This window comes from Gambusia affinis, linkage group LG19 (genome assembly GCF_019740435.1).
Source record: "Gambusia affinis linkage group LG19, SWU_Gaff_1.0, whole genome shotgun sequence".
Taxonomy (NCBI): domain Eukaryota; kingdom Metazoa; phylum Chordata; class Actinopteri; order Cyprinodontiformes; family Poeciliidae; genus Gambusia; species Gambusia affinis.
Window position 1 is genome coordinate 16,698,002 of NC_057886.1, and position 24,744 is coordinate 16,722,745.

Sequence of the window (24,744 nt, forward strand, 5' to 3'; positions counted from 1 at the left end):
CCCACACTAGTGATAAATTAATCAGAAAGTTCCCATCCTAACCATGCTGCAGACATAATATGAAAATTATTATTTACATGTGCACGATTTTTTTTCAGTACTGGGTAAAACAGTTTTAATTTAGCATGTACAAAAATGTCAAATACAAAAAAGTCATGCAATGTATTTTGAAAAATTTGCAGATTAAAACCTGTATCTTTTTACAGTGTTTACCAGTTCTTTTTCACATTAGACAACTCATCAGGAGAAAAGTCATCAATCTGGTGACCAAGAGTATTTTTCCAGATGAACATGTAAATAAAAAATGTCTATCAGGGTTATGGCAACCAGTTCATGAAAAAAAAAGCAAAAAAACTTCCACTATCCCATTGTTCCATATGTCTTCTGGAAAAAGCTGTAATCTTTGGAGGATTTTTCCTCTCGTCTCGCCTTATTTCTCAACAAGGCTTGCGGTACTTGCATTGGATCCAAACCCTGTACATGGTGAGCTGTTTCCCTCTGTTCACCTGCAGCCGTCTGTCCACAAGGTTCTGCACTTTTTCAAGCCCAGCCTCTGCAAACAACTCATGAAGCTCATCTAAAACACAGAAAGACACAAAAATGTGATGTGATGTGAAAGAATGAATTAGTGAGGGATAATATTAATAAAAAAAACAAACTAAAACTTTATAAAGCCAGTCATTTATACCCTGAGTAAAGAAATACACTCGTGTTCCGTCCCCTCTGACGTAAAAGTTTTCTGACAGACATCTCCCTAAGAAAAAAAACAACAACCCACAAACAGTTATAAAGACGAAACAGTTAAGCAATAAACATTTCAAGGTTTGGTTGCAAGGATAAGCAGGTATAGGTATTGCTCAGAAAAGTCCTAAAGAGACCTAAAATGTAAAGGAATGAAGTGTTTTAAATGGGGAACAATCTGAAATATTTCTTCAAAAATAACCAGAGACCAAGAACATTTTTGAAACTGTTCTACTGATAAAAAAGGAAATAGATTCAATGTAAATAAAAAAAATAAAAAATTAACATCTGGGTCACTGTGAGACTGATGTTATACAGTAAAGTCAACTAATTGACTAAATAATCAGGAAATCTTTGCATGGTTCCCAACATAGAGAAAGCAGCTAAATCCTACTGAAGTATATATATATAAAAAAAGACAAATAGACATGCTTAGAAATACTCACTTTTATAAATTAAAGCCTTCTGACATCTCTGAGTGACAGCCAGAACATAGTTTGTTATAAAGGTATTTCTAATCCATTTGAATGTTTATCTATATCGGAGGAATTATATACCTTTTGATGTGGGAACCCCTTTTGTTTTCTTCAGAAAAGTGATGCCCAGGTTTTATAGACCTGCTAATCACATGGCTTCCCTAATAAGAGGAAGCCATGGATGAATTAAGAGTGGCATTTTGTGTTATTGATTGCTAACAGTTTATGACAAGAGTGTGACTGATTTTAAACAAATTCTTCCCAGTAGAAGAGAAATCTTTAGCAGTTCTAGACCTTTTGAACCTTGACACAACCTGACTGACCTTTCTTGAAACGCAGTTGTGCCATATCGTAGCGTCCATAATCCCTCAGCAGCATCACACCACCTGGTTTCAGCAGACTTGCTAATCTACTGATGGAGGCCTGCATCCTGAGATGGAGGGGAAATACTTACACAGTGTCTGCAATACCCTAAAGATGTACACAAAAATGAAAATACAAAACTAGGCAAAGCAATATCTGTCCATACTGGTCGGGATGAAGAGCCGACAGCACAAAGATCAGCACAATAACATCAAGGGATCCATCAGGGATGGGGAAACTGGCCTTGACATTGCTCAAGTCGTGAACAAAGGCAAAGCAGCGGTTCAAATCGTACTCTGGATTAGTCTGATGACAAGAGAAAATTTGAGTTAGTCACATACACTAAAGATCAGAAGAAACTGTTCCTTTGTGAGTCAAAACAGCTCACCTTCACTAATTCCACAGCAGTACTGGAGAAATCACAGCAGTAAACAAAAAGTCCTGGGTCACTGCAGAAGGCAAAGCTGCAGTTATATAGACTGCAGAAGGTGAGGAGTCGTCTTTTTCAGACATGATGCAACTATTCTTGTGTGTTCTTACTTGTTGGTCTTGAGTATTGGGAAAACTGTGTTGCCCACACCACAACCAACCTGTACAGAAATGATGTTATGTTTCAGGAGAATTAACCATTTCAAATTGAACAAATGTAATAATGGCAACAAAATGGGCTCTGTTTGAATGTGTGTGCTATTTGAATGTTTAGAGAATCTTATATTCAAAGAACAAGAAAAAAAAATAATATTTTCAATTTTCAATTGGATTACATTCATTTAGTGGGAGAAGTCTAATGTTTAAAAGGTTTTCACATATTTCAATGATATACTTGTTAGCTCTGCTTTTCAGACTTAATCTTAAAAGAACAACAACACAATTTTGACACTTCTGGGAAACATTTTACAAGACTGGAACATAGAGTGGAAAGGATCTTTGCACAATCTGTCTGGTTCCTTCCAGGTCCTGAGTCCTTCGCACTCTTCCTTCCCGCTCATCCAACAGGATTTGGGTTTAGGGGATTGAGATGGCCATGGCAGAAGGTGGATCTTGTATCCTTGGCCATATGTTTTGGATTATTATTCTGCCAAAACACCCACTAACAAAAAAAGTCATTTTTGTAGCAGTTGCAAATGATGGCATGCCCTCTAGTTTTCTGGAGCTCCTTTCAAATAATGTTTTCTCCCACTGAAAAACAGACTGAAATTAAAAGTAAGCTTTTCTACATTTTTGTAGTTCATGCAATAAAAGGTGGATGCAACTGTAGCAGCTACATACAGGTTATAACTGTCTTCCAAACGTTTTTTTGTGTGTCCTATGCATCACAAAATAGCTTTACTAAAACACACCTAGACTCTGTTTAAAGGGACATGGGTCTTATTATTCAAGCCCATTGTTTTAAGAATGTGTTTAAATCTACAGAACAGAACTGAAAAAAAAAAATCTGACAATATCCTGAACTAAATAAAACTATATTTAAAACATTTATACAGTTAAAATGGGACCAACTTGCTGCTAGAATGATCTCTAACCTCCAGGATGCGATATGTGGCAGAGGAGCCTGGAAAGTCACAGTTGTCACCAGACAAAGCTGCAAAATCCCTGCATTGTTTTTGTTCAAATCCGTCCTGATGGCTGCTGTCCACGCCCGAGTTGTTTGGTTGAGATTCGTGGTTCGGGTTACGCTGTGGGGCAAGCTCTGGAAACTCTGTGAAGAGCCAGTGACGGTCTTTAAAGAAGCGATTCTCGTGTATTGTGTAAAACTCATTCCAGTATTCACTGGCCCGGCTGTTGTACTCATCTAGAAGTAAAAGGCAGAAAGGCTAGTATTAAAATAATAAATAAAGCACACTTCCTACAACATAATACACGTCTGCTTCTCAAAGGCCAGTATAATAATAAAAAAAAATAATCATGATTTAATTCTGATATATAAACATAAAATATATAAATTTTCAAAAGTATAATCTAACCTTGTTTTTCTAGAGGCAAAGGCTGATTGTTTTCAGAAACTTTCTTCTTTGCAGCTTCTTCCTGTTCATCAGTCCACTCAACATTGTCCCTGGAGACCCCAAAACATTATTATTGTAACTTTGTGAATGAATAATAAAGTGACTGACCGTTAAAAAATTGTGTCTGATATTTTGATGTGTTTTATTAGGCTTAATTTATGTTTTTTTTATGTCTGGATGCAGATTTGACGGAGAATTTAAAAATTGTGTTAGTGGCATCAACAACTCAGTTAAAAGAGTAGTTTCGCCCGTACACAGTGCATTAAGGTAAAGTAGATAACGAATTCTCACACTGAACCCCAGTGACCTCATCTTCATAGATAATATATATATATATTGATCAAGGAATAAATTTGAAAATGTATTGGCTAACCATCAAATATGGCAACTTTATTACAGTCACCTTGATCTTTGGAGATATATGCAAAGTTGCTGATAATGATTTTCTGACATTTATTAATGTCTTATTTTTATGATCTTATTTTTTTAAATTCTATTTTAATTTCTAAAAATAATTTCTAAACAAAAATAATCTCTGCCCACTCTGATCGAGAGAACTTTTTTAAGGCCAACAGCGGGCAACCGTACTGCCCCTTTTACCGTAATGCACACAGTAGAGGGGGAAAGTAATTTTATGCGAAAACAGTCGTATTTTCTAAGTGTCGGCTTAATTGAACGCAGTAAAAAATTACAAAAATAAATAAACAAAAAACTGCAACGTTATAAAAGCTGAACTCAACGATCCAAAGCTAAAGATAATGCTGAAAAAGTCTCCTCCACTCAAAAGATACGCATGAAACCTTTCCATCCTATTTGGGTCTGTGGTACCGACCATGCGTTGTGCTGGAAGACCTGCCGCGGGTCTGTCAGGAAGCGTGTCCCGAACTGAGGCCTTTTGGTGTCCTCAGAGGAAGAATTTGAAAGTGTCAAGCTGATTTCAGTGTTTTCAGCCTCCATTCCGTCCACGGTGCGGGGCGCCGCCATGATGGATCTGACGCAGAAGGGAGTGACGCATTCAGGGACAAGCGGAAAAAATACTCAAGGGTTGAAACATGCTGGTAGTTCATATTAATCAGTTAAAAAAAGCACATTGTTTTTAACATTGCACAAGTCTTTAGAGTCATTTCAGTCAAAATTAAGAAAGTAAATAAATAAATAAATATGGAAATAAATAAACAAATAAATGTGGATTCTGTGAACATTCACTCTTCGAATTTGATTTTCAGATTAAATGAAAATTTTACTTTATTCTGAAAAGAGAAACTTGGACCACGGAGCAATAGTCCAGTCCACAAAGCAACCAAAAGACAAAGAGTTTGATTAACTCAGATAGGAATTTCATTAATTAGTATTCTTATAAATCAGTCAGTTGTCATATTAAAAAATATTGTCTGCGTAAATTGCTTCGTATCAAAAACTTCGCTTCTTTCTCATGTGACAGGTTTTTTATTGTTAATATAGTTTGTGTTTTTAATGTACTTCTATTGACATATGTTATTTTACTTTCCTGCAAAGCACTTTAAATTACCTTGAGTCTGAATGGTGCAATACAAATAAGCATCTTTGATTGCATTATTACTTTCTTACACGATAAGGAAAACTATAATGTGTGCATTAGCACTTTTTCTACAGTAGGGGGAGACACATACTGAAAATATTTCCAATGCCAGTTCTTTAATAACATTAACGAAGATAATTTTCTCTCTTCCGTGTTGAGAGAAGCGTCTCCAAAGTATCGGTTTGTGTTGGCAAGTATGGTCTGTCGTAATTCCAGAAAAAATATCTTGTTTTCCTCAGGAGATAATTTTGCAATTAAAACTTGGTGTACAATTTTGGAATAATTTCTGTGACATTATACTAAACATTAGTTATTAGTAGCATGAGTTATTTTGCAATGACTAAAAATGTACATATTCTTCTTAAACTTCAGTACTTTTAGGGTCTAGTTCAAAGAAATAACTTTCAACATGGTGTTTGAGAGAGTTTTAAAGATTTAAGTTTTGTTTACACAACAGATTAAAATACGCAAAAGGTATTCATAAAACAACCAATTATTAGAACTGATCCACAGTCGGCTTGATTATAAAACAAACTGCCCATTTTTATTGTGGCTGCACTTCCTTCCTGTCAAACATGACGTTGACAGTAATGTGAATTTTTAATTGAGGGGAAGTTTAATCAGTCTGTATCCGATTTATCAAGACAGTCCATGCATGCTATCGTCTAAGCAGAGGCTGACTATAGATCTTGCTCAAGAAAGCAGGAAACATTACAAAATGACAACAATTATGCAGCATGTTGAGAGAATGTTGTTGAAAATAGGCGTGTGTTAGACCACAAGAACAAAGTGAATGAATAAAGAAGAATCCATTTTCAGAATTCCCCAAAAACATTTATTGGTACGAAGTAAACAAAGAGAATCTGGCTACTTCTATTCTAAGATGCTGTGGATGACAAGTATAAATCTTAAAGATCATCTAGTGTTTGATCTTTAAAAGAAATCTTAGAAAGAACATCTTACAAATCACAAAAATGTATACGTTCCCCAAATGTAACAAAAAAACTTGTCAAACAGTGAAAATGCATCAGTGAGAAAGCAGTTTAAATTGTGCAAAAGACAGACATAAAACCAAAATGCATCAGAGTTTGTAGCATTATGTCCCATTTAAATTACCCAAAGGCTCTTTAAATATAAAATTTAAAAAATTTAAAATGTCCAAATACTAAATACAATATGAATTTATAATGCGCTGAGCAATGCATTTGTGCAAATGCAAAACATAAAAAGCAAAAAACTGTTCATGCATGAATGGTACACCACAACTGGTTTATATTTATAATACAAGCCATACCCCAGGCATCACTGTAAGCCTAATACATAAATGCAACAAAAACGAGGTTTAATAATTAAACATAGCAGCTTTACATTCAATTTGCCCAACAACAATTTTCCCAATAGAAGTACAAAAAACCCTCAACAACATTATTGTTGGAAGATAAAAACACCTTCCTAAAAATAAACACACATATTGGAAAATTTAAACAGCAGTTCACTTAAGTGCAACCTGAAAGCTTGAGTTTAACGTAGTTAATATAAGGCTTAAGGCTGAGAGCAAACAGCTTGTGACTCATATTAATTGTAAAATCAGCACATTGAACCGTTGACAGCAGTACATGAGTAGCCTAGCCGGTCTAATGACAGTGTAAAAGATCTTCCTCCCATTCCATCAAAGTCGCCAACCTCTGAATTATTTCCTTGCTGGATCCAGATGCTAGTTTCCTCTGTATGTTACATTGGTAAAAGTGGAAGTGGCTCCTTTGTACAAAGGATTGTTACCCTGGAACATGAAAAAAATTAATTAACTTGATTCAAAAGTGTGTTTGTCAGATGGAAGCAGGGGCGGATCTAGAAAAATATCTTTGGGGTGGTAACAGGGGTGGCAAGGCTCTCAGTTGGGGAGGCAACTGCCACCCCAGTAGATCCACCCTTGGTTGGGAGGTTTTACATGGTTTGGTATCTTTGATGCTTACCGTATCCCATTTGGCTTTGGATCTCTCCTCCTCAAACTTGGCATACTCTTTGCGATCATGGATGGTAATCAGCAGCTTCCAGATGAGCAAACCAACAAGACCCAAGAGCAGAATGGCTCCAGCCACCGCCAAGAGCACCACTAGGATGTCAGGACCCTCAGGACACTCTGAGAAACAGATACTTTCAGATTCCCATTTGTATTTTCTCATTACTGTGGCGCTGCACCGTCTAGCTGTGTAACTAACTCTGAGAGGTGTTCTTTATATAATAACACATTCCTAAACACACAAACTGTGCCTCGCCAGAGAGAAACAAGAACTAAATCTTTTGTCCCGATGTACCTAAATACCGTATTTTCTGGACTATAGAGCGCGTCATAGCATAAGCCGCACCTACAAATAAAAAAACCAAACAAATAAAACTGGAAACGTACAGTAGATTAAAGTATAGTTATCGGTTTTCCTAATAAACAGCCCTCTGTCTCCAACGCTGAACCATGGTTTCGTTCATGCTGAGTTTACATGCAGAGGCTCTATTTCCCTTCTGTACTGCCAGATCAATAGCCCTCAACTTAAAAGCTGCATCATATGAGTTTGAAAACATTTTTCCGTTGTACCTGCTGTTAGCATGCGCTTGTAATAAATAAAAATTAGCACTTTCTCCTTTGATTTCCAATTTTGACTTCCAATGATTCACTTCCTTCTAAAGAACCCCCTGGCGGTTGAAGAGAAATCCACAGAAAAGCCGCATCGGGCTATAAGCCGCATGGTTCAAAGCGTGGGAAAAAAGTAGCGGCTTATGGCCCGAAAAATAATAATTTTGATTATCTGACGGTTTAAAATGCTTATAAACACTCAAATTTTTCACAGTACCTGGCTCTTTCACCACATACAAGATAGATTTGCCAGTTTTCTCTTCATAATACTGGAAGTGCACAATGCAGTCGTTCTCGTCTTTGTAGGAGCAGTTCACCGCAGTGTGTTGTTGGATTTCTACCAGGAGAAAAAAAAGAGCAGGACCATTTAAGAATAACAACGTGAGACAAAGTTTTCATTAAAAACTGCGATTTGTGTAGGTCAGCAAGGTAGTTCAACCATAATCGGGTGAAATTCATGCAAAGTGAAGGAATGCTACAACACAACATGACCACCACACCGCGGGTCACGTAAAAAATGGGATCAGAGAGAGTTCTCAGCACTCACCCACATTCCCATCCATTTTCTTACTCAACTGGTCCACAATTTGAATTTCATTTTTGCAGATTCTGTTGCAGCTGTTGTCATTGATGTACTGTCCTCTTTTGAAGTGCTGACATTCAACACACTGTCTGCAAACAACAATAGGACACCTTCAGCTTTGTACAATACAGCCAGTTTAAACTTCAATGCTTTAGCTGCAGCATGTGGTAGTTTTACAAAGGAAATTCAAACTATCACAGAGTTATTAAAATGGCAACCGACAGTATGTTGTGCAATATGTTCTCGACATATAACAGTTCCATGTTGGGTGTTGAGAAATAAGTAAAAGATAAAAATGAATATGCATAGTAACCAAGTCAAAATCCAAAGAGCAATAATGCTGCGAAAGATAACCCAACAAGAAACAAGACAACACAAAGGCCACATATATAACTTATAGATTTAGAAATGTTATAGCAAAAACAGCGTAGAGTGTACTTACTTCTTTATTGTGCAGGCGTCAGGGCAGGTGGGGCACCTGTCACAGGTGTCTCCGAAGGCACCGGGTTGAGTGCACTGACAAACCCCGCACTCGCAGTTACCCCGGCCGCTGCACAGCAGCCCTGAGCTGGACACACAAGTGTCCGTGCGGGTGGTGCAGTTACAGTTGTCTCCTTTCCAGCCAGCGTCGCACTGGCAGAATCCACAGTTACATTTCCCGTGATCTGAGGGAAACAGAAACAGCTCAATTCATGTTGATGAGCTGAAATTATTTTAGCTAATTTGTCAAAAATAACAATATGTTTTGACATCATCTGCGAGTTTATTCTACTTTTGTGTAAACAGTGAAGACATCCTGCTTTTTCTTGGAAACTCTATTTAAAGGTAGATGCAGAGTTATCCACATTTACTTGTACCCTTGGTGAAAGTTTGTAAAAATTCTTTAAATACTTTGTTTATATAATAGTAGCATAACTTGTAGCAGTAGAGAAATAGCAGGTATGGTTTGCCTCCAATCTGTTGTAAACCTTAAATAGACCATTAATAATAAGGAACTCTGCAATCGTTCTGTATTAAAACAACTTGGCAAAGTTGAGTGGATCAAAATTCCTTCTCAGCAATGTAAAGACTCATTTCTAGCTAGCAAAAACATTTGATGTCAGTTGTTGCCCCGGAGGGTGGCTCAGCTCTGTTAGTATATTCATTCAGTGAAAATAAATATGAATTATATATACATACATATATAACATCTGTTGCTACACATTTTGACTCTTGAAATAGCTATAAAATAAAGTTAATTATTGCATTTTTATTTTATGTGTATGCATGTCTAGGATATTATAATAAAAAAAATATGGCTTTCTGTTCTCTGATCCATAAATACAATTTGACACAAATGCCAGAATCCACTTAAAATTAGGAGAAAGAATAGAACATGACATTAAATTACAGGAAACGTGTGTTCATCTTCAGGAAATGGCTGCTGCCGAGAAATAGCCAAATGTGTAGAAAAGATCCATATCTTGCCTCTGCACTCAGTGAGTCAGAATGAGGGAAAATTCTTCAAAACTCACTATTAGAAAATGGAAGCATTTTAGCATGTGTAGTTGTAATTCAAACAAACAATCCTTTATAATAAAGCTTTTCATTTATCTTCACAAGTTGTGCAGACTCTTATGTGTAGCACCGCCGGAGCTGTCACATATCGTGGTTTAAATGGAACATAAAAATAGCACGATATGGTTATTTACTTCCTGACTGATTTGTTTGCAATTTCACACATTAGTAGCAGTAAGTTCCATAGCTCTAGTAGTCTTAGCCCATTTTAAGTTTAAATCTCATGGGTGAGGCTAGACAAACAAACCTATGAAATACAAATTGCTTAATTGTAAAGTTAATCACAGACTCTCTTAAGTACCCTGTATTTAAGTGTGCTGGATTATGCATTGTTATATTTCTTAACACATTTGTGGCTCTAAGGAGGGCTGAGCCATCAAGAAATTAGGATTTCGTTACTGCAGTGTTCTCAGATGTCTGAGAGTGTAGTTTTATTGTTTCTGTGTTAATGAGCTTCTCTTCTGTGTGTCTTTGAAAACATGTTGCATGAGCAAATATGAAGACCAACGAACATTTTTAGTTGAATCTGTAATACTATAATCACCAATTAGTAACAAAGAGAACCTAACTGTTATTTCAGCCATGAAAGACAACAAAGATCCTGGTTGTAATTAATTAGTTCTTCCAAAAGCAAAGAAAAATCTGCATTTTAATGAGCTTCCTTTTATGTGTTTAAGAAGTTGCGGGCTAATTGTTTCCACTTGTAAAAAGACATGCTCATTAAATTCATTGGGTGGGTTTTTGTTGTTATTACTTATTCTAAGCTCGTTGTTGGGCAGGTAATCATATGAAATACACTCTCAGAGTGCAGAAGCATAGGAAGCACAAACTGTTGTTACAGCACGGCAACTATTTGCTGACAGAATCTGGTAGTCAGCTTTTCTTTATGGACAATGCAGACACTGCATCAGGATGTTAGGTAACCTCAGAAACAATGGCAGAGATCTGAAGGCTGTAAAATAGCCAAACAGGATTACTTTCTGGATAATGTGTGAGTCACAGTCCAGCTGGATCACAATGAGGGAAGTCACTGATCCTGGAAGGTTACACATAGTCCAAGGGTCTCTGATTCAACAGCTCAAAGAGAAACCATCTTATGCTATAAACTTAACAAAACAACAGTGTCTACACTCTATTTCCTGTAGACCAAGGGTCTCTGATTCAACAGCTCAAAGAGAAAGCATCCTATGCTGTAAACCTAACAAAACAACAGTGTTTACACTCTATTTCCTGTAGCTTCTTCTTCAGTGTTTTTTGATTCTCATGGTTACCTGTGGTAACTGGTTAACAGTTTCACATAGCTAAATAAAGCCACCATTTAAACTGTCATACTGTTTCCACATAGCAATTAAGAGATTAAATTGAATTGTCACCTGAAAAAGTTAATGCATGTTTTTGCACAAAACAGTGCTACACTTAATTAGAAGTTTAAAGGTTTTTTTTATCATGCTGAGAGTTTGAAGAAATTTAAGGAACAGGATTGCCACAGTAAAAAAAAAGAAAAAAAGACAAGAACAGGAAAGCAGACATGGCACCAAAACAGAGCCTCACTCTGCAGAAAGGGAGGAGAGGAGCTGCCAGCAACGGAATGCAAACTTTCCTGCTCTCTTTCCTAATATTTATGGGCCCCGGAGCAAGGCGTGTTTTCTCCTGTTCCGTCCCACTGCCTTCGGCAATGAAAAAATACACTGCCACAAAAAATATCTATGATGGGTTTTTTTCGCCCTGAGTCAAGAATTGAAGTGGTAACGAGGGACACCGGTTCTATAAAGGAAACATTATAATAACACTAAATAAATAAATGCATTGTTCCAAAGCACAGTGGATAGTTTTCCTCTGGTTGCAGCTTTGTGAGTGTAAATGAGCTGCACTAAAAGTCAGCTTACTAGTGGAGGCTCTTTAAAAGATGACATCATGTTTGAGGAAGACTCTCAGCTCACCAGAGACAAGAAATGTTCCTTTAAAGAGCTCTTTTTACAATATCACCTATCAACCCCCCCCCCCACCCCCCCTCCCACATATTTAAATTAGAAATAACTGAAGGGAATTGACAATCTTAATGCAGTCAAATGTGCAGGCATTCATTTAAGTGCACAGTGATTTTGACATAAAATCCAGACGTTTTTTTTACGGGGTGTCTAGATGGTGACCACTAAAAATTATTCTTAAATTTATTCTTGGAAATTTATTGAGGTGGCTCCTATGACTAAAAATATCCCTTTTAGCCACAATGACATGAATTAAGTTACTATTTCATGAGTAATAGGAATTGCAAAAAGCAATTGAGACATTAGGAAATCAGTCAAACTCATTTCATAATTTGGGCAATGCATATTTAATGAAAAGATGGTGATTATATAATTTTTTTATAAGTAATGTTTTTGAATGAGATCTGGAAAATAAAAAGGCCCAGTTGGCTTTAAAAACGTAAACCAGTGGCTAACATAGCATCATTAGCTTATTTCTAATTAAAATTAGCTGATGTTATGTATGTGTGAAATTGGTTTGGGGATTGTTTGGTTACAGGCTCATCTAAATGCTATTTATTGATTTTAAACTCCTTTTGTAAATCAAATAGCTACTCTATGCTTAACAATTTATGTTCTCAACATTAAAAAATATCAGCAAAACAATGCTGTTGTGAGAAGTCAAATAGGAAATTCCTGATTTGCTAATACTCAATCCATACACACCCAAATGCAACTTTTAAGTCTTCAGCTGAGTTACAGAGCAGTGAGCTGTGCAGACTTGTCATGGGACGTTAAAGCACAACATGAAGCTCTTTAGCAAGAGCACAGTCGTATTCTGGCAGCAGCAACTGACTATCCAAAACAAAACACTTAAAGTCTCACATAAACACTTCAGATTTCTGACAGAGAGTTGTGCTGTTTATGGTCATATACTCAATTACTGCAGGTATGTAATTATTTACAGGTATATGTAAACAAAGAAAGACTTCATATACCTTTAAAATGTGAACCCTTTGATCTTTCCAGCTAGGTAACAAGAAAAATGTAAACTCATCCAGATATGTTTACAGACCAGAGGGAAAAAGTTAAAATCTAAGGAGGCGGAAAAGGAAAGGAAGGGCAGCCAGATCTTTCCTGATCCACAAAACTCCCAAATGACTCACACAAAAAAGTCTCAGCAGTGTAATAACACTCTATTAAACAACATCTAAATTGTTGGTTAAGATACAACAAATCACCAGGCTATTTTCTACCATGTTCAAATATGAGTGAGGTTAGGGGGAGTGTGTTGTAATGCGTGTTACAGATTACAGAACAGAAAGAATCTCAGCTCAAATATGAGTAAATAAATCAGTGAGTTTTTTTCCATAAAGGTTTTTCCATAATTTTACTGAGTTAAAAGTAGAAACATTTAATCAGAACAAGCTATAAGTGTGTAAATATAGTAATGCTTTAAAGAACTTAGGGTCAGTTGGTAAAAAAATACGCTAATTATTTTCAGTCATTTTTCACCTCAGTTATCACGTTTAAATTCTCAGCTATTTCTGTTTTCTGTTTCAGTTGTTTCTCCCAGTGACTGAGTGAGTTTTTTACAGGTGGCTCTGCCCTCGTTAAAATATGAATGATAATTGAGTGGAACCTGCTGTGACTGTAGTGTCTTTTGACTTTGTTATAAACTAGGCAAGACAAGGATGCGTCAATCTGTTCATGGTGTATACCCATTTGTTCTTACAGTATGGACAGATCACAAGTCGATACAGAAACCCACAGGATAAACAACCATGCACAACCACACTCATCTCTAAACTCAATCAACAGATACACAAGGAAACATATAAACACTACGCAAGAACAACCCATACTGAGATTCAGTTTATTGCTGCAAAGCATTTGCATGTTCTCCCTTTCTCAAAGTAATCCAATTATTAGGGACTGTTAAATGTCCTTTGGTGTGGGTTTGTGCATGCATGATGTTTTGCAGCCCATTGGCGATCCAACAACATATCATATTTCCCTGGACCAGGCCCTGGTTGGAGTCTTTAGGACCATTCCAGGTTGTGGCAACAGCTCAGAAAACCTTTAAACTTCATCATGACCTTGCTAGGACCCTGAAAAGACCATTCATGTATGGTTGATTTCTTTAACTTATTCCAGTGTAAGGGTGATCCATGAGTCAACACTAGTCAGCTACGAGTAAATTAGACTCACTATTATCTGTCAAAAGACTGTCACCTGTATAAAAGGCAACCTCGTAAATTGTTAAAAACGTCAAGGACAACTCTTCCACTTTACTAAAACACTTAAAGAAAAACTTGTACATACTCACCAGAGCAAAGAGCTCCTTTGAAATGCAAACAGTTGAAATTGTCACATTCACAGTACTTTCCCCAGACCTGACCAAACCCAGTTGCATGGCAGGAGCACTGTCCACATAAGCAGTCTCCTCTTCCACTGCATACAGAGCTGTTAGAATTTGGGAGGCAATTGGCATTGTCGGACGGACGATATTCCTCCTGCGAGCACTCGCAGAGCGAGCCCAGTCGGCCCTGGTGACACTGGCAAATTCCACATTCATAGGTCCCGTTGCCATTGCTGCACACTGGACTGTTGGGTACTGCCTTGGCCTCACAGTCGCAGCCACAAGCAAAGTCTACTGTCACCTCCAGCGAATCCTTGAAGCCTAGAGGTTTGATGGTAAAAGTGCGCCTCTTCTCTTTGGGGCAGCTACGGAGCAGAGCATCCACAGTGAAAGACACCTAGGGAGAAAAATGCAATTAATAAAAGAAAAACAAATGCAGGTAAACTGATGCAACGTACTGTATATAGTCAAAAAATTGGAAATAATACATACTGTGTCCCCAATCTTCAAACCAGAGCAGGACTTGAGGCCACGATTCACCTCTCCATTGAGGCAAGAAGCATTGAATGAGAGATTCAACTCCCCTGGGACTCCCAAGAGCTCCAGCTCCATTTTCGAGCGAATTTTCTGCACATATAAGGATTTCCTGTTAGTTTATCATTATTGTGTGTGCAAAGTGTATTTGTTTCTAAATAAATTTAGGCATGAAGTACTGCTTTTAGGCATCTTTCAGAGAGCTTCATGCTGTCAGATTATTTAAGTGATTCCTTGAATTCACAAGACAGGCAGTAATCAGGCCTGGGTGTTGCTAATGAAACTCAGTTTTCCAGAAAATGCTATTATATACAGTTAATGACTGAGTTATTAATGGTTGCATTTTGCTTGTCATGTGGGGCCACATTGGCAATTTGCGTTTTTTAGATCTGAAATGCTGAAGTGTGACAAAAACGTCAAAGAGAAGAGAGGTGGGAATTTCTTGTTTTTACAGCACTTTGTTTATTGCAGTTGTAGCACAACCTCTGCCATGAAAATATATTTGTACCTCATAGGCCTCTTTAATCAGCTGAATGACATTCCCAGAGTCATCAGATAGCGTTCCCACAGTTGTGCCTGGAATCAGCTGACTGTATTCCTAAAATAACAATATATTGATTATACATAGTCTTTTTAAAGTTTCTTGTAATATTAAAATATTTGTACTTGTATTTTTCACCTGGTAAAGGGGTACAACATAACTGGTCACAGCAAAAATTAAATTGATGTTGTTTTCAGACATCTTATCTGTTATTAGGCCCAAGGAAGGATAGTCCTGAAAAACACAGAGGTTACAACAGTTCATTATATAATTTAATGTTCAACTTTTGTTTATTTTATTGTTTTGTTTATTCTTAAATACCAGCACAGTGGATTTGTTGAAATTATTGTTTTCGTCCAGGTGACACTCTCCGTCACTGGGCTGAACGATGCCAGCTATGCGTCCATCCAGGGCCAGGTGAGTTTTGGCATCAGTGGTCAACACCAGAAGATGGGAGGCATCTGGACGCCATCCGATCTTGTCCTAAGGCAGAAAAATATTGCACATGAAGCTGAATTAATGACAATTTTGACGTCTGAACAACAGTGTCTGAAGAGTATTTTTGTAATCTTACCTTGCACACCATTGCTTGCATGATAGCCTCAAATCCCCCCTCCGGACTATCCCTATTTCTGGACACCTTCTGTTTCTGCACCTCCTCAGTGAAGCGAGACACCTTCTCTGTCAGCGACAACACGTTCTTGAAACTAAACTGAGCCTGGCATTGGTCGTTAGTTCTGTTCATAGAGACACAGAACAGAAGTTAAAAAGTTCAAATTAAAGTTTTCAAACCACTACAAAAACCCAAATCTTACCAAGTATTTTTGGTCTAGTTTCTAGCTCTAATTTCTTAGTACACTTGACATAAGACAAAACTAACTCACAAGTAACGTTTTAGCTAGTGGTAGAAACTTGTTTTAAGTAAAAAATTCCTTAATATTGATGAAAACGTACTAGTTTCATTGGCAGATTATTTCACTTGTAACAAGACTTTTTTCCCCGTGTAATAAGTTAATTTATCTGCCAATGGAACAAACACTTTTTCATCAGTATTGAGAAATTATTTACTTAAAACAAGTCTTAAGTACATAAGAGGATTAGGACCAATGAGAAAAGAAAAAAATAGGATTCTGACTGATCTCAGAATTTAAATTTCTGTAAATCCAAACAAACATTGTTTAATTTAATCACATAACTTTTTCTTGTTTATTTTGTAAAACTGCACTTTATACACATCGAGAACCTGTTCGAAATTTGCTTGGTAAGTTTGAGTTGAGACCAGTTTTTCCTGGTGGTGCATAAGCAATTTAAATTCAACTCTGATTCTGAGTTTAAAGTTAGAATTCAGAGATTTAAGTCAATTTTATTTAATTTTATTTATTTATTTTTGGTGGCCCTAATCCTCTTCCATTGCCCACACTTATAGAGAGAAAGCGTAATGATTGCAACTCATCTCCTATGCAAACCACAAACACTCAATGATACCACATACCCAACACAAGGATTTTCAATTGCCCCTTTAGGGTAGGTAATGAGGTAAGGGTAAGTAGTCTTGTCCACAAATGCTCCAAATCCCATGTGCAGTTTACTAGTCGTTTTGCCCATTGTTTCAGCAAGCTTGTTGCCCAGGGTTTGCAACTTCAAAAGATCATCTTTCATTGAATATGAGAGATCCATCAAGTAGTAGAGGTCCACGGGGTAATCCTCCACCTGTTTCACACTCACTGTGAAACGCTTGGTGTCGCCTGGGTGAAAAATGAAAGTAGAGTAAGTTAGAGCTCCAGTGCATTTCTGAACATGTTTTATCATTTCTATGTGGCTTTTAAGACCAACATACCTATCCTTAATGTCAGGTGGAGTTTCTGAGGCTTAATTTGAGTTACATCAGCTGTAGACGAAGCCTTGTCACTGAGAGGATTGTTCTGCTGAATTTCCAACTCGCTGGTGGGAAACTCTATAGCTGCAGTGCTGCACCCTTCTTTAATTAGGTTTTCTTTGAGGTCACAGCGAGATAAACTGGATCTTCCCTTCCCAAACACCTGAAAAGCAGATGCATCCAATACGTGGTGTTGAGAGTCAAAAATAAAACAAGATGAAATGAAGCTGGGAAGTGTGACTTTTATTCTAACTCAACTGAGGGGATATCTATTTATGAGTTTTTAATATTCTTTTTGGTTACTGTAACCTGAAAGATGTTTCCAAAAGCCTTGTAACCAAGAAATAATCAATGATCCTGAACGTTCTCTTTTTCTTGTATTTCTTGCTGTTTAGCCCTGACTTTAACTCAAAGCTTATAAAGCATGCAGGATCCACATTAACGTTGTGTGTGTGCATTACTACAGACACCTGAGTGCTGATATCATGGACCAAGAGCTGATCCTTTGTGTGAGCAGTGACTGAGACAGATGGGAAGTTATACTGAGACTCACATGAGGAGCTGGAGCAGATGGGAAGATGGATCTAACTTTTAATTCCACCTATTTAATAATTTCATTTATAGTTTTTCCCATGCTCAGCTAATCAATCAGGTAATAATTAAACTATAATCTGGCCACACCTGTTACAGCCTCTACCTATCATGCTATCAACTCTCAAGTAATGCATTTCCACATCATGATGCTAAAACTTGCTAAAACTACCATGTTTCACTCTGTACATGGTGGATTAAGGTCACATGTTCAATGTAGCATTTTGCATATTTACAAGAAACCTCTTGCTTTATATTATTTGATTAGAGTGCCCCCTCAACTTTTTCCTCTGTCCTCAAACACAAAAGCTCTCCACACTTTTCAGATTTTTTTGATTAAAAGGCAATTCAGAATGAAAACATATGCTTTTCCATCTGCTCTATGGCCATGCACTACTTAGTTTTTCTCCGTCATACAAAACAGCAGAGTATAAATATTGTTGCAAGGTAATGTGTACATGTTTACCTCATCAGAGCACCATGCACAGCTAGGATGAACAACAAGACATTCTCGACAAGTGGTGACTCCACGAGATGTGCATATGTTGGAACCTGTGAAAGTAAAACCAAAGAAACATTTAAGTAATGAAATTATTTTACATTTAAAGTACAAACATCAATAAACTCATAAAGATCTGAAAAGGTTTGTTTTCTTCTCTTATTTATCAATTAATATAAATTTATTAAATGTGTGAGTATATGGGGAAAAAACATGCTGCTCTTTGAATCTTCAACATCAGCCTCTTTTTTTAAATTTAGGGACACCTACTGGGTTGGTTTGTGAAAAATTTGGAAGTCATATGAATACCTGAGACTCTGTCAAATACTTGGTTACAGCTACAGAGGTGAATTCATACCAAGTGATAGAAGCGACTGCACTTTAAGAATATTTAGAAATCTTCTGATAAAAATGAATGAGAAAGTAGAGGTTTTCAAACAGCTTTTTTAAAAAGTCAGACTCATCTGACAGTGTCCTTAGTATTTGGTCCATTTTTGTTTATGATGATGATATTTCAGTTTAGCATCTCAGTAAGCATATAGCCAAAGGTACTTGCTCTTCTGTATTCACAAATATGAAGATCCCATTTTTAATCCTTACAAAAGTGGTTTAGTTTGAGTTTGGCCAATATTTAGAACCATAACCACTTCAAATCATCTGGGAATTTCTTACAATGATTAGATGTATATCTATGACCATTTCTTCAGATGTGCATTTGTGTCTGAGTTTGGAAAAGAAAGACTGGGTCACAATTTCTGCTCTAAAGGAGGTAAAGACTCTGTGCAGGCCAGTCATACAATCCCCAAATTTTTTCCCACAAAGTTGAATAAATGTACTTGTCCATAATGTGTCTAAAAGCTGGCAATTGCTAAACACTAATTTATCATAAGATAGTTAGACAGACAGGCATAATTTGTACTCCATAATTTGTCTAATAGTGGCATGCTTAACCCTAATCCATCTCATGCTTTGAATTACACAAAAGCCCATTCCACAAATCTCTCTGTTCCTTAAGTCTTAGCAGTGTAATAACACTCTATTAAACAACATCTAAATTGTTACTAGTTATCTGTACCATTTCTCTCTTTCTGCAGATGTAGAAGCAGACTTCTAGGATGTTGTCTTATTTTCTCTTTGGCATTTTTTTCCTCAGGTGTTCTTATCTCTCTTCCTTTAGACTTTTTGCACCACCAATCTCACTCATTCACTTCCTTTTTTCATTTCTCTGTCTCTCTCTTTTCCTCTCTCTCTCTCTCTCTCTCTCTCTCTCTCTCTATATATATATATATATATATATATATATATATATATATATATATATATATATATATATATATATATATATATATATATATATATATATATAGCTGGACAGGACAGGCAAAAAGCAATTATAATAGCACAAGTTAGCATTTAGTAGAGTAACTAGAGTTGTGACATGACACAGGTGGCGTCCTGTCAAAGTCCAAGGCTGGAATGTGTAAAAGCATAAATTATAGGAGCTGGAGTTTTGTGATAATAAAGATCATCTGAAGCATTTAAATTAATTATTTAGAGGAGTGATCAAATACTTTTTGCCAATATGTGACATGAAATCAGTTTCCATGTTCCATGTTATCGCAATAAATAAATGAATAAATACAGCTGTTCACAAAGTTATGGAGAGTTACAGAGTCTAATCATTTAAAATCTATTTTCTCGACCCACAAAGTTTGATGTAACTTTGTTTCCCTGTTTTAATATCACAGACTCGAAATAAAACCAAAAAAGTTCTTTATAATATCCACTAAGTAAGTTTTTTTTTTTTTTTTTTTTTTTGTGGCGGCACTAATCGCAGATCACCTCGCCCTGGGAAGAGGTGATCCCGGCTGTTTTTACTCCCTTATATGGAAAAGTGAAGAGTTTAGGAGCATCGAACATTGTCGTCCTGTTTAAGTCATCCAAAATTCTCTCACCCTCCAACCCCCTTTAATATTCATTAAGAAAACAAAGTTTTATAACTGTACCCGCCAGCTACCGGGTTCCTTTAATTTAAATATTTACAAATTATAATAATTTGAAATTCGGAAAAGCACCAAGTCGTCTCAGCAGGTGAGAGCTTGAAAAGCTGTGGAAGAAATAATGTGCAGTAAAAAGAAAAATATCTTACCGCAAACGTTTGTCGCAAAGAGAAACAGATAGATTAAATAGGGTACTAAGGAACCCATGGCTGAAAGCGTTCAGATCCGCTGTTCCGGGTTCTCTTCTCAACTTTTGTTAAGAGTTGCGTCTGAAGATCTTCCCCCCATCAGAACCGCAGGAGGGGAACAGCAGCCTTTATGACATGCTCAGACGGAAATCAGAGCCACTTATTTGGCAACTTGTTATGAAATGATTCTAGACGTACATGGTTTTATTTATAGGCATTTTTATGAAAACTTCGATCATCTCTTTTCTCTTTCCTTGTACAATAAACTCAAAGGCTGCCGAGATCAGGGGTGAAAGTAGTTTTAAATTCTTGGCAGTAGGAGGTTCAAAAGAAATTTAAGAATTGTAACTATATATTATTGTTATCTTCACAATTATACGTGATAAAAATCAGTGTAAACATTAGTGTTCTCATGATAATGTAGTCAATAGCAACAGAAACATGTCTGGGACAAGGAGATAAACGTGAATCACTCTTCTCAGAAAATATAGAGACGCTCTTTCCATGTAAAAGTGCCTCGTCCCTTATTGCAAAAGTTGTCCTTTAATCCTATAGGTTGATATTACTGGAACATGATCACACCCTGATTATAGCCACTATTCTTTTCAATTCAATTGAGAATTAACCAAAACTCCTGATATGGTCTTAACACAACTAGATGGTGTTGGTTTAGAATGTGTAAAACTGACTTTCATTGATTTTACATGAGCTTCCGTATGTCTGCAGTCTGTCTGCTCTGCCCTCTACTGGACAGAAACACCTACAGCATGTGACCATTGTTAAGGAAAAACGAGTTAAAAAGTTTAGAAATTACATTTTGAATTTACTCTGGTTATCTTTGTCTGAAATAAATTTCTTTTGATAATCTGAAACTGCTAAGCACCCAAATTTAAAAGAAAAACAATAGAAGACTCCCAGAAAGCCTAAAGAACTCACTTTTCCTGAAAAATTTCCTGGAAGTTTCTCTAAAAGAAAACCAGAGATACTGGAGGATGGGGTAAAATTTTAAAAACGTTCCTTTTTTTACACTTATAGATATTTTCATGATTGTTGTAGATGACCCAAATGCAGAGACAAAGACCAGAGGAGGTGAGTGGAAATGATACTGTAAGGGACAGAATGGACTTTGAAATGGACAACAGGTGAATCTAACATTGTGTGACTGAAACTGAAGAGTATCTACGGAAAGAAGTTGATTACGGGATGCAACGCAGAAAGGTAAATATGCAAATAGAGATCAAATGTAAAATGCCAAATGATCAAGAACAGAGAAATTAATGAAACACAGATGGAACAAAAATAATCAACATAAACAAACTGAACTTATAATTCAATAGATTATGACTTTAGATGTGTGTCATCAGCTATTGCACACTTGATAATTAGTTATGTGGTTGTTTTTTCCTTTTCTCTGATACTTCTATAATAATGTGAAGAAGTAATCTAAAAGAGAAAATAGAGTTCATTTGCACGGCACATGTTTTAGATTTTTATTTGAGAAAAAAAAAAGAAGCACAAGCAATATATAACTTCTGTGTGGTGGTCTATCATTTAAAATTTCTAAATTTATGGTTGTAATGTTTACAAACTGCAAAAAGTTAAGTGTTTGTATATTATTTAAGATCTGTGGTGGAACGGGGACGAGGAGCACCCGATGTTTGATCCAAGTTTGATTTATTTGACGCTGTGGGGGAAAAAAAGACAGAAACTTGGATGAAATCTCAAATTGTTGCACAGAAATTAACTTAGGAGTTTGCATGCATGTGGCGGCGCTAACAGAGGCAGACAATGCTTCTTATCTCTGCACTTGTCCATTTATTGAATCTTTATCCATGAGCCTGCTCCTATTCTCCAGTCTGTTGCTAAGTTACTGCCACCCTTGTCCAAGAACTGCTGCAAAGAAGAAATGACAGGAATAGAGAAATAAGTAGGAAAGCTATAATGGTTAACTGTTCTGCTGGCATCAAGCTTTCAGTGTAGGTGGACGGGGATAATACACAGGTAGATAATACACTGTGAGCAATGAAAATCCCTCTTCAGTAATGACTGATTTGGATCTATTGGCTCCACAAGCCACCTGTAGCAAACACCCCCTCACATCAATGGCATTTTGGGAAGAGGTACTGTATGCTCTGCTTGTCCTGAATAAAAAAAGCTACAGAGTGGGTCAGATGGCAGCCAATTAAGACTGAACAAGAAGGAAGTAGGGGGAGGCATGTGGGGAGAATGGACGGGGTCCTGACCTGCATCACAGATCTATCTGGAGCCCTTTAAGCTTTTCACAAAGTCTGAAAAGCCAATATCGCAACAGGATCACTCTCAGACAAAAATCAGCGTTTGATTAACCACAGCCAGCTTATGCTTTTCCGCTTTGGCAAGTTCAAGGGTCAAGTGCAGGGTGATATGAGTTTTTTTTAAGATGATTTGTCTGTGGGGCTTATAAGAAGCGCTCAACCGTCGCTGATCCGAGACATTGTGTATTTGTGTTGTGACGCACTGCAATCTGATCTGCCTCCTTCTGCAGCCCCTCTCTGGATGTGAGGCTTACATTTCCTAATCCCAGGGGATGAAAGTTTATATGAGGAGAAAATAAATATTAATAAGTTAACATTTAGCTGGGAAGGAAATTAAGAAGGAGGGTTCTTCTATTCCTGATTAAACCTCAGGACTGTCCTCACATGCAACAGCACTGTGTGGATTCAGAGAAAGGACTTAAAGAGAAAAACTGGATGAAAGAGGGCGAACAAAGAGCCAGGGGAGAAAAATCTGTGATTTGAAGATGAGTCTAAATGGAAATGAGCGTTAATGGGTGCTGGCTCCGCATGCGGTGTGTCTGCGCCTGAGCAACAAAGAAAGAAAGAAAGAAAAAAAATCCTCAATTAGATTTGTGAATTCTGTAATCTGTTTCTCAAACAAACAGATTTTCATTTGAGCCTTTTGAAGCGGGCTGGCTGAAATAGAAGTGCAAATCTCTCTGCAGCGAAGTCATTATCTGCCTAAAGAAACTTTTTGACTGATGTCTGTTTGGTGCAGTGTCACAGAGTTTCCTTCCTTTAACACCTCATCTTAGTGTTGCTGGAACCAGGTAAAAATTATGACATTTTAAAAGATTGTGCATCCATTTTAGTCAGTGAGTGTTCAGGGTGTTGCAGTGCTCCGCACCTCCCCACAGCCATCCTGCAAAGTTAGAATGGATCCTAAATAAGACTCAAAATGCATTACAAGATTGAAAAAAAAGATGGTGGTAAATTTACTTTATTAGATAAAGTTGTCCTCCCTTCAGGGAATTATAATCATTTCTTCAGCAACAATCTGCTGTGGTGCCAGAGCAGTTCATATCAGACTAATTAATGGCTGCATTAACTCTATCTCATTAGGACACCCAGTGGTGGCAAAATCCTTAAGATCAAAAGTTGGCCTTTGACATTTTCTGTGGCTTCTAAAAAAAAATCCCCATCACAGTTCACTTTCTCTAATTTGCTTTGGCATTTAATTGCCCCCATATGTCTTCTTTAGCAGAAGAATGGGTCACAAAGAAACCTTTACAGTTCGGAGTTTTCTTTGATCAGCTAATGAAGGGCCATCGTGGGAAGAATCCCTGAACGAAAAGGAGATGCTTCGAAGAATGTCAGGTGAGCGTCACACAGGGCGTGCTTTCCAGAAATTTATTTGTGTGTAAGAAGCCGAGATGAGGAGCAGGGGGCGGGGTCAAACTGCTGCAAATGTCTCTGCTTGGTTTGTGTTGCTAGGCTGCCACTTGCCTCATGTTGAGTGGAAAATTTCCCCCTTCGCATCAACTTCAGAGGACAGAAGAACTGCTTGTTGGCCACCCCGGATCTGACAGGAAGAGCTGTGGTCTGACTGTAATAATGACACCTTCAGGGAGGACAACAGAGGGAAACAAATCATTTCTCCAAACAAATGTCTTTGCCTTGTCTTGGTCTTCATCTCAAAATCTAACTTTCTGACATATGTCTTCAGTAGTTTTTTTTTAATGTTTTTATTTAAAATAATTTAAATCCTCAATAGGAGTACCTCTAGAACAGGGGTGTCAAAGTCAAATGGACGGAGGGCCAAATAAAAAATTTAGCTACAAGCCGAGGGCCGGACTGATCGAATGTTCATTGAGATTTTTTTTAAGTTGTGAGGATCGAAGGGGGGCGTTGTGAGGATCGAACGGGGTGCGTGCGTTGTGAGGATCGGCGGTGGGGGGGTGCATCTCGCATTTTTTCAGACGGGGTGCCGGCTTGCTGCGGGCCGGTTCTAATATCATCCC

The 24,744-nt window shown here is 37.2% G+C and overlaps 2 protein-coding genes across 2 annotated transcripts; both read right to left on the reverse strand.

Moving 5' to 3' along the window:
- Window positions 1-17: 17 nt before the first annotated feature.
- On the reverse strand, window positions 18-4,630 carry mettl2a (methyltransferase 2A, methylcytidine). Its single transcript, XM_044100228.1, has 9 exons — window positions 4,416-4,630; window positions 3,545-3,633; window positions 3,104-3,372; window positions 2,121-2,170; window positions 1,969-2,029; window positions 1,747-1,886; window positions 1,541-1,647; window positions 689-754; window positions 18-577 (listed from the first exon to the last, which is right to left on the reverse strand). Exons 1-9 carry the CDS (start codon window positions 4,565-4,567, stop codon window positions 438-440), a joined length of 1,074 nt encoding a protein of 357 aa, XP_043956163.1. The 5' UTR covers window positions 4,568-4,630; the 3' UTR covers window positions 18-437.
- Window positions 4,631-5,953: 1,323 nt separating this feature from the next.
- LOC122821917 (integrin beta-3-like) lies at window positions 5,954-20,580 on the reverse strand. Its single transcript, XM_044100229.1, has 15 exons — window positions 20,430-20,580; window positions 18,248-18,333; window positions 17,152-17,353; window positions 16,807-17,059; window positions 15,889-16,051; window positions 15,636-15,797; window positions 15,453-15,548; window positions 15,282-15,371; window positions 14,732-14,866; window positions 14,207-14,636; window positions 8,796-9,018; window positions 8,318-8,442; window positions 7,988-8,107; window positions 7,115-7,281; window positions 5,954-6,921 (listed from the first exon to the last, which is right to left on the reverse strand). The coding sequence occupies exons 1-15, from the start codon at window positions 20,485-20,487 to the stop codon at window positions 6,856-6,858; spliced, it is 2,376 nt and encodes a 791-aa protein (XP_043956164.1). The 5' UTR covers window positions 20,488-20,580; the 3' UTR covers window positions 5,954-6,855.
- Window positions 20,581-24,744: the final 4,164 nt, after the last annotated feature.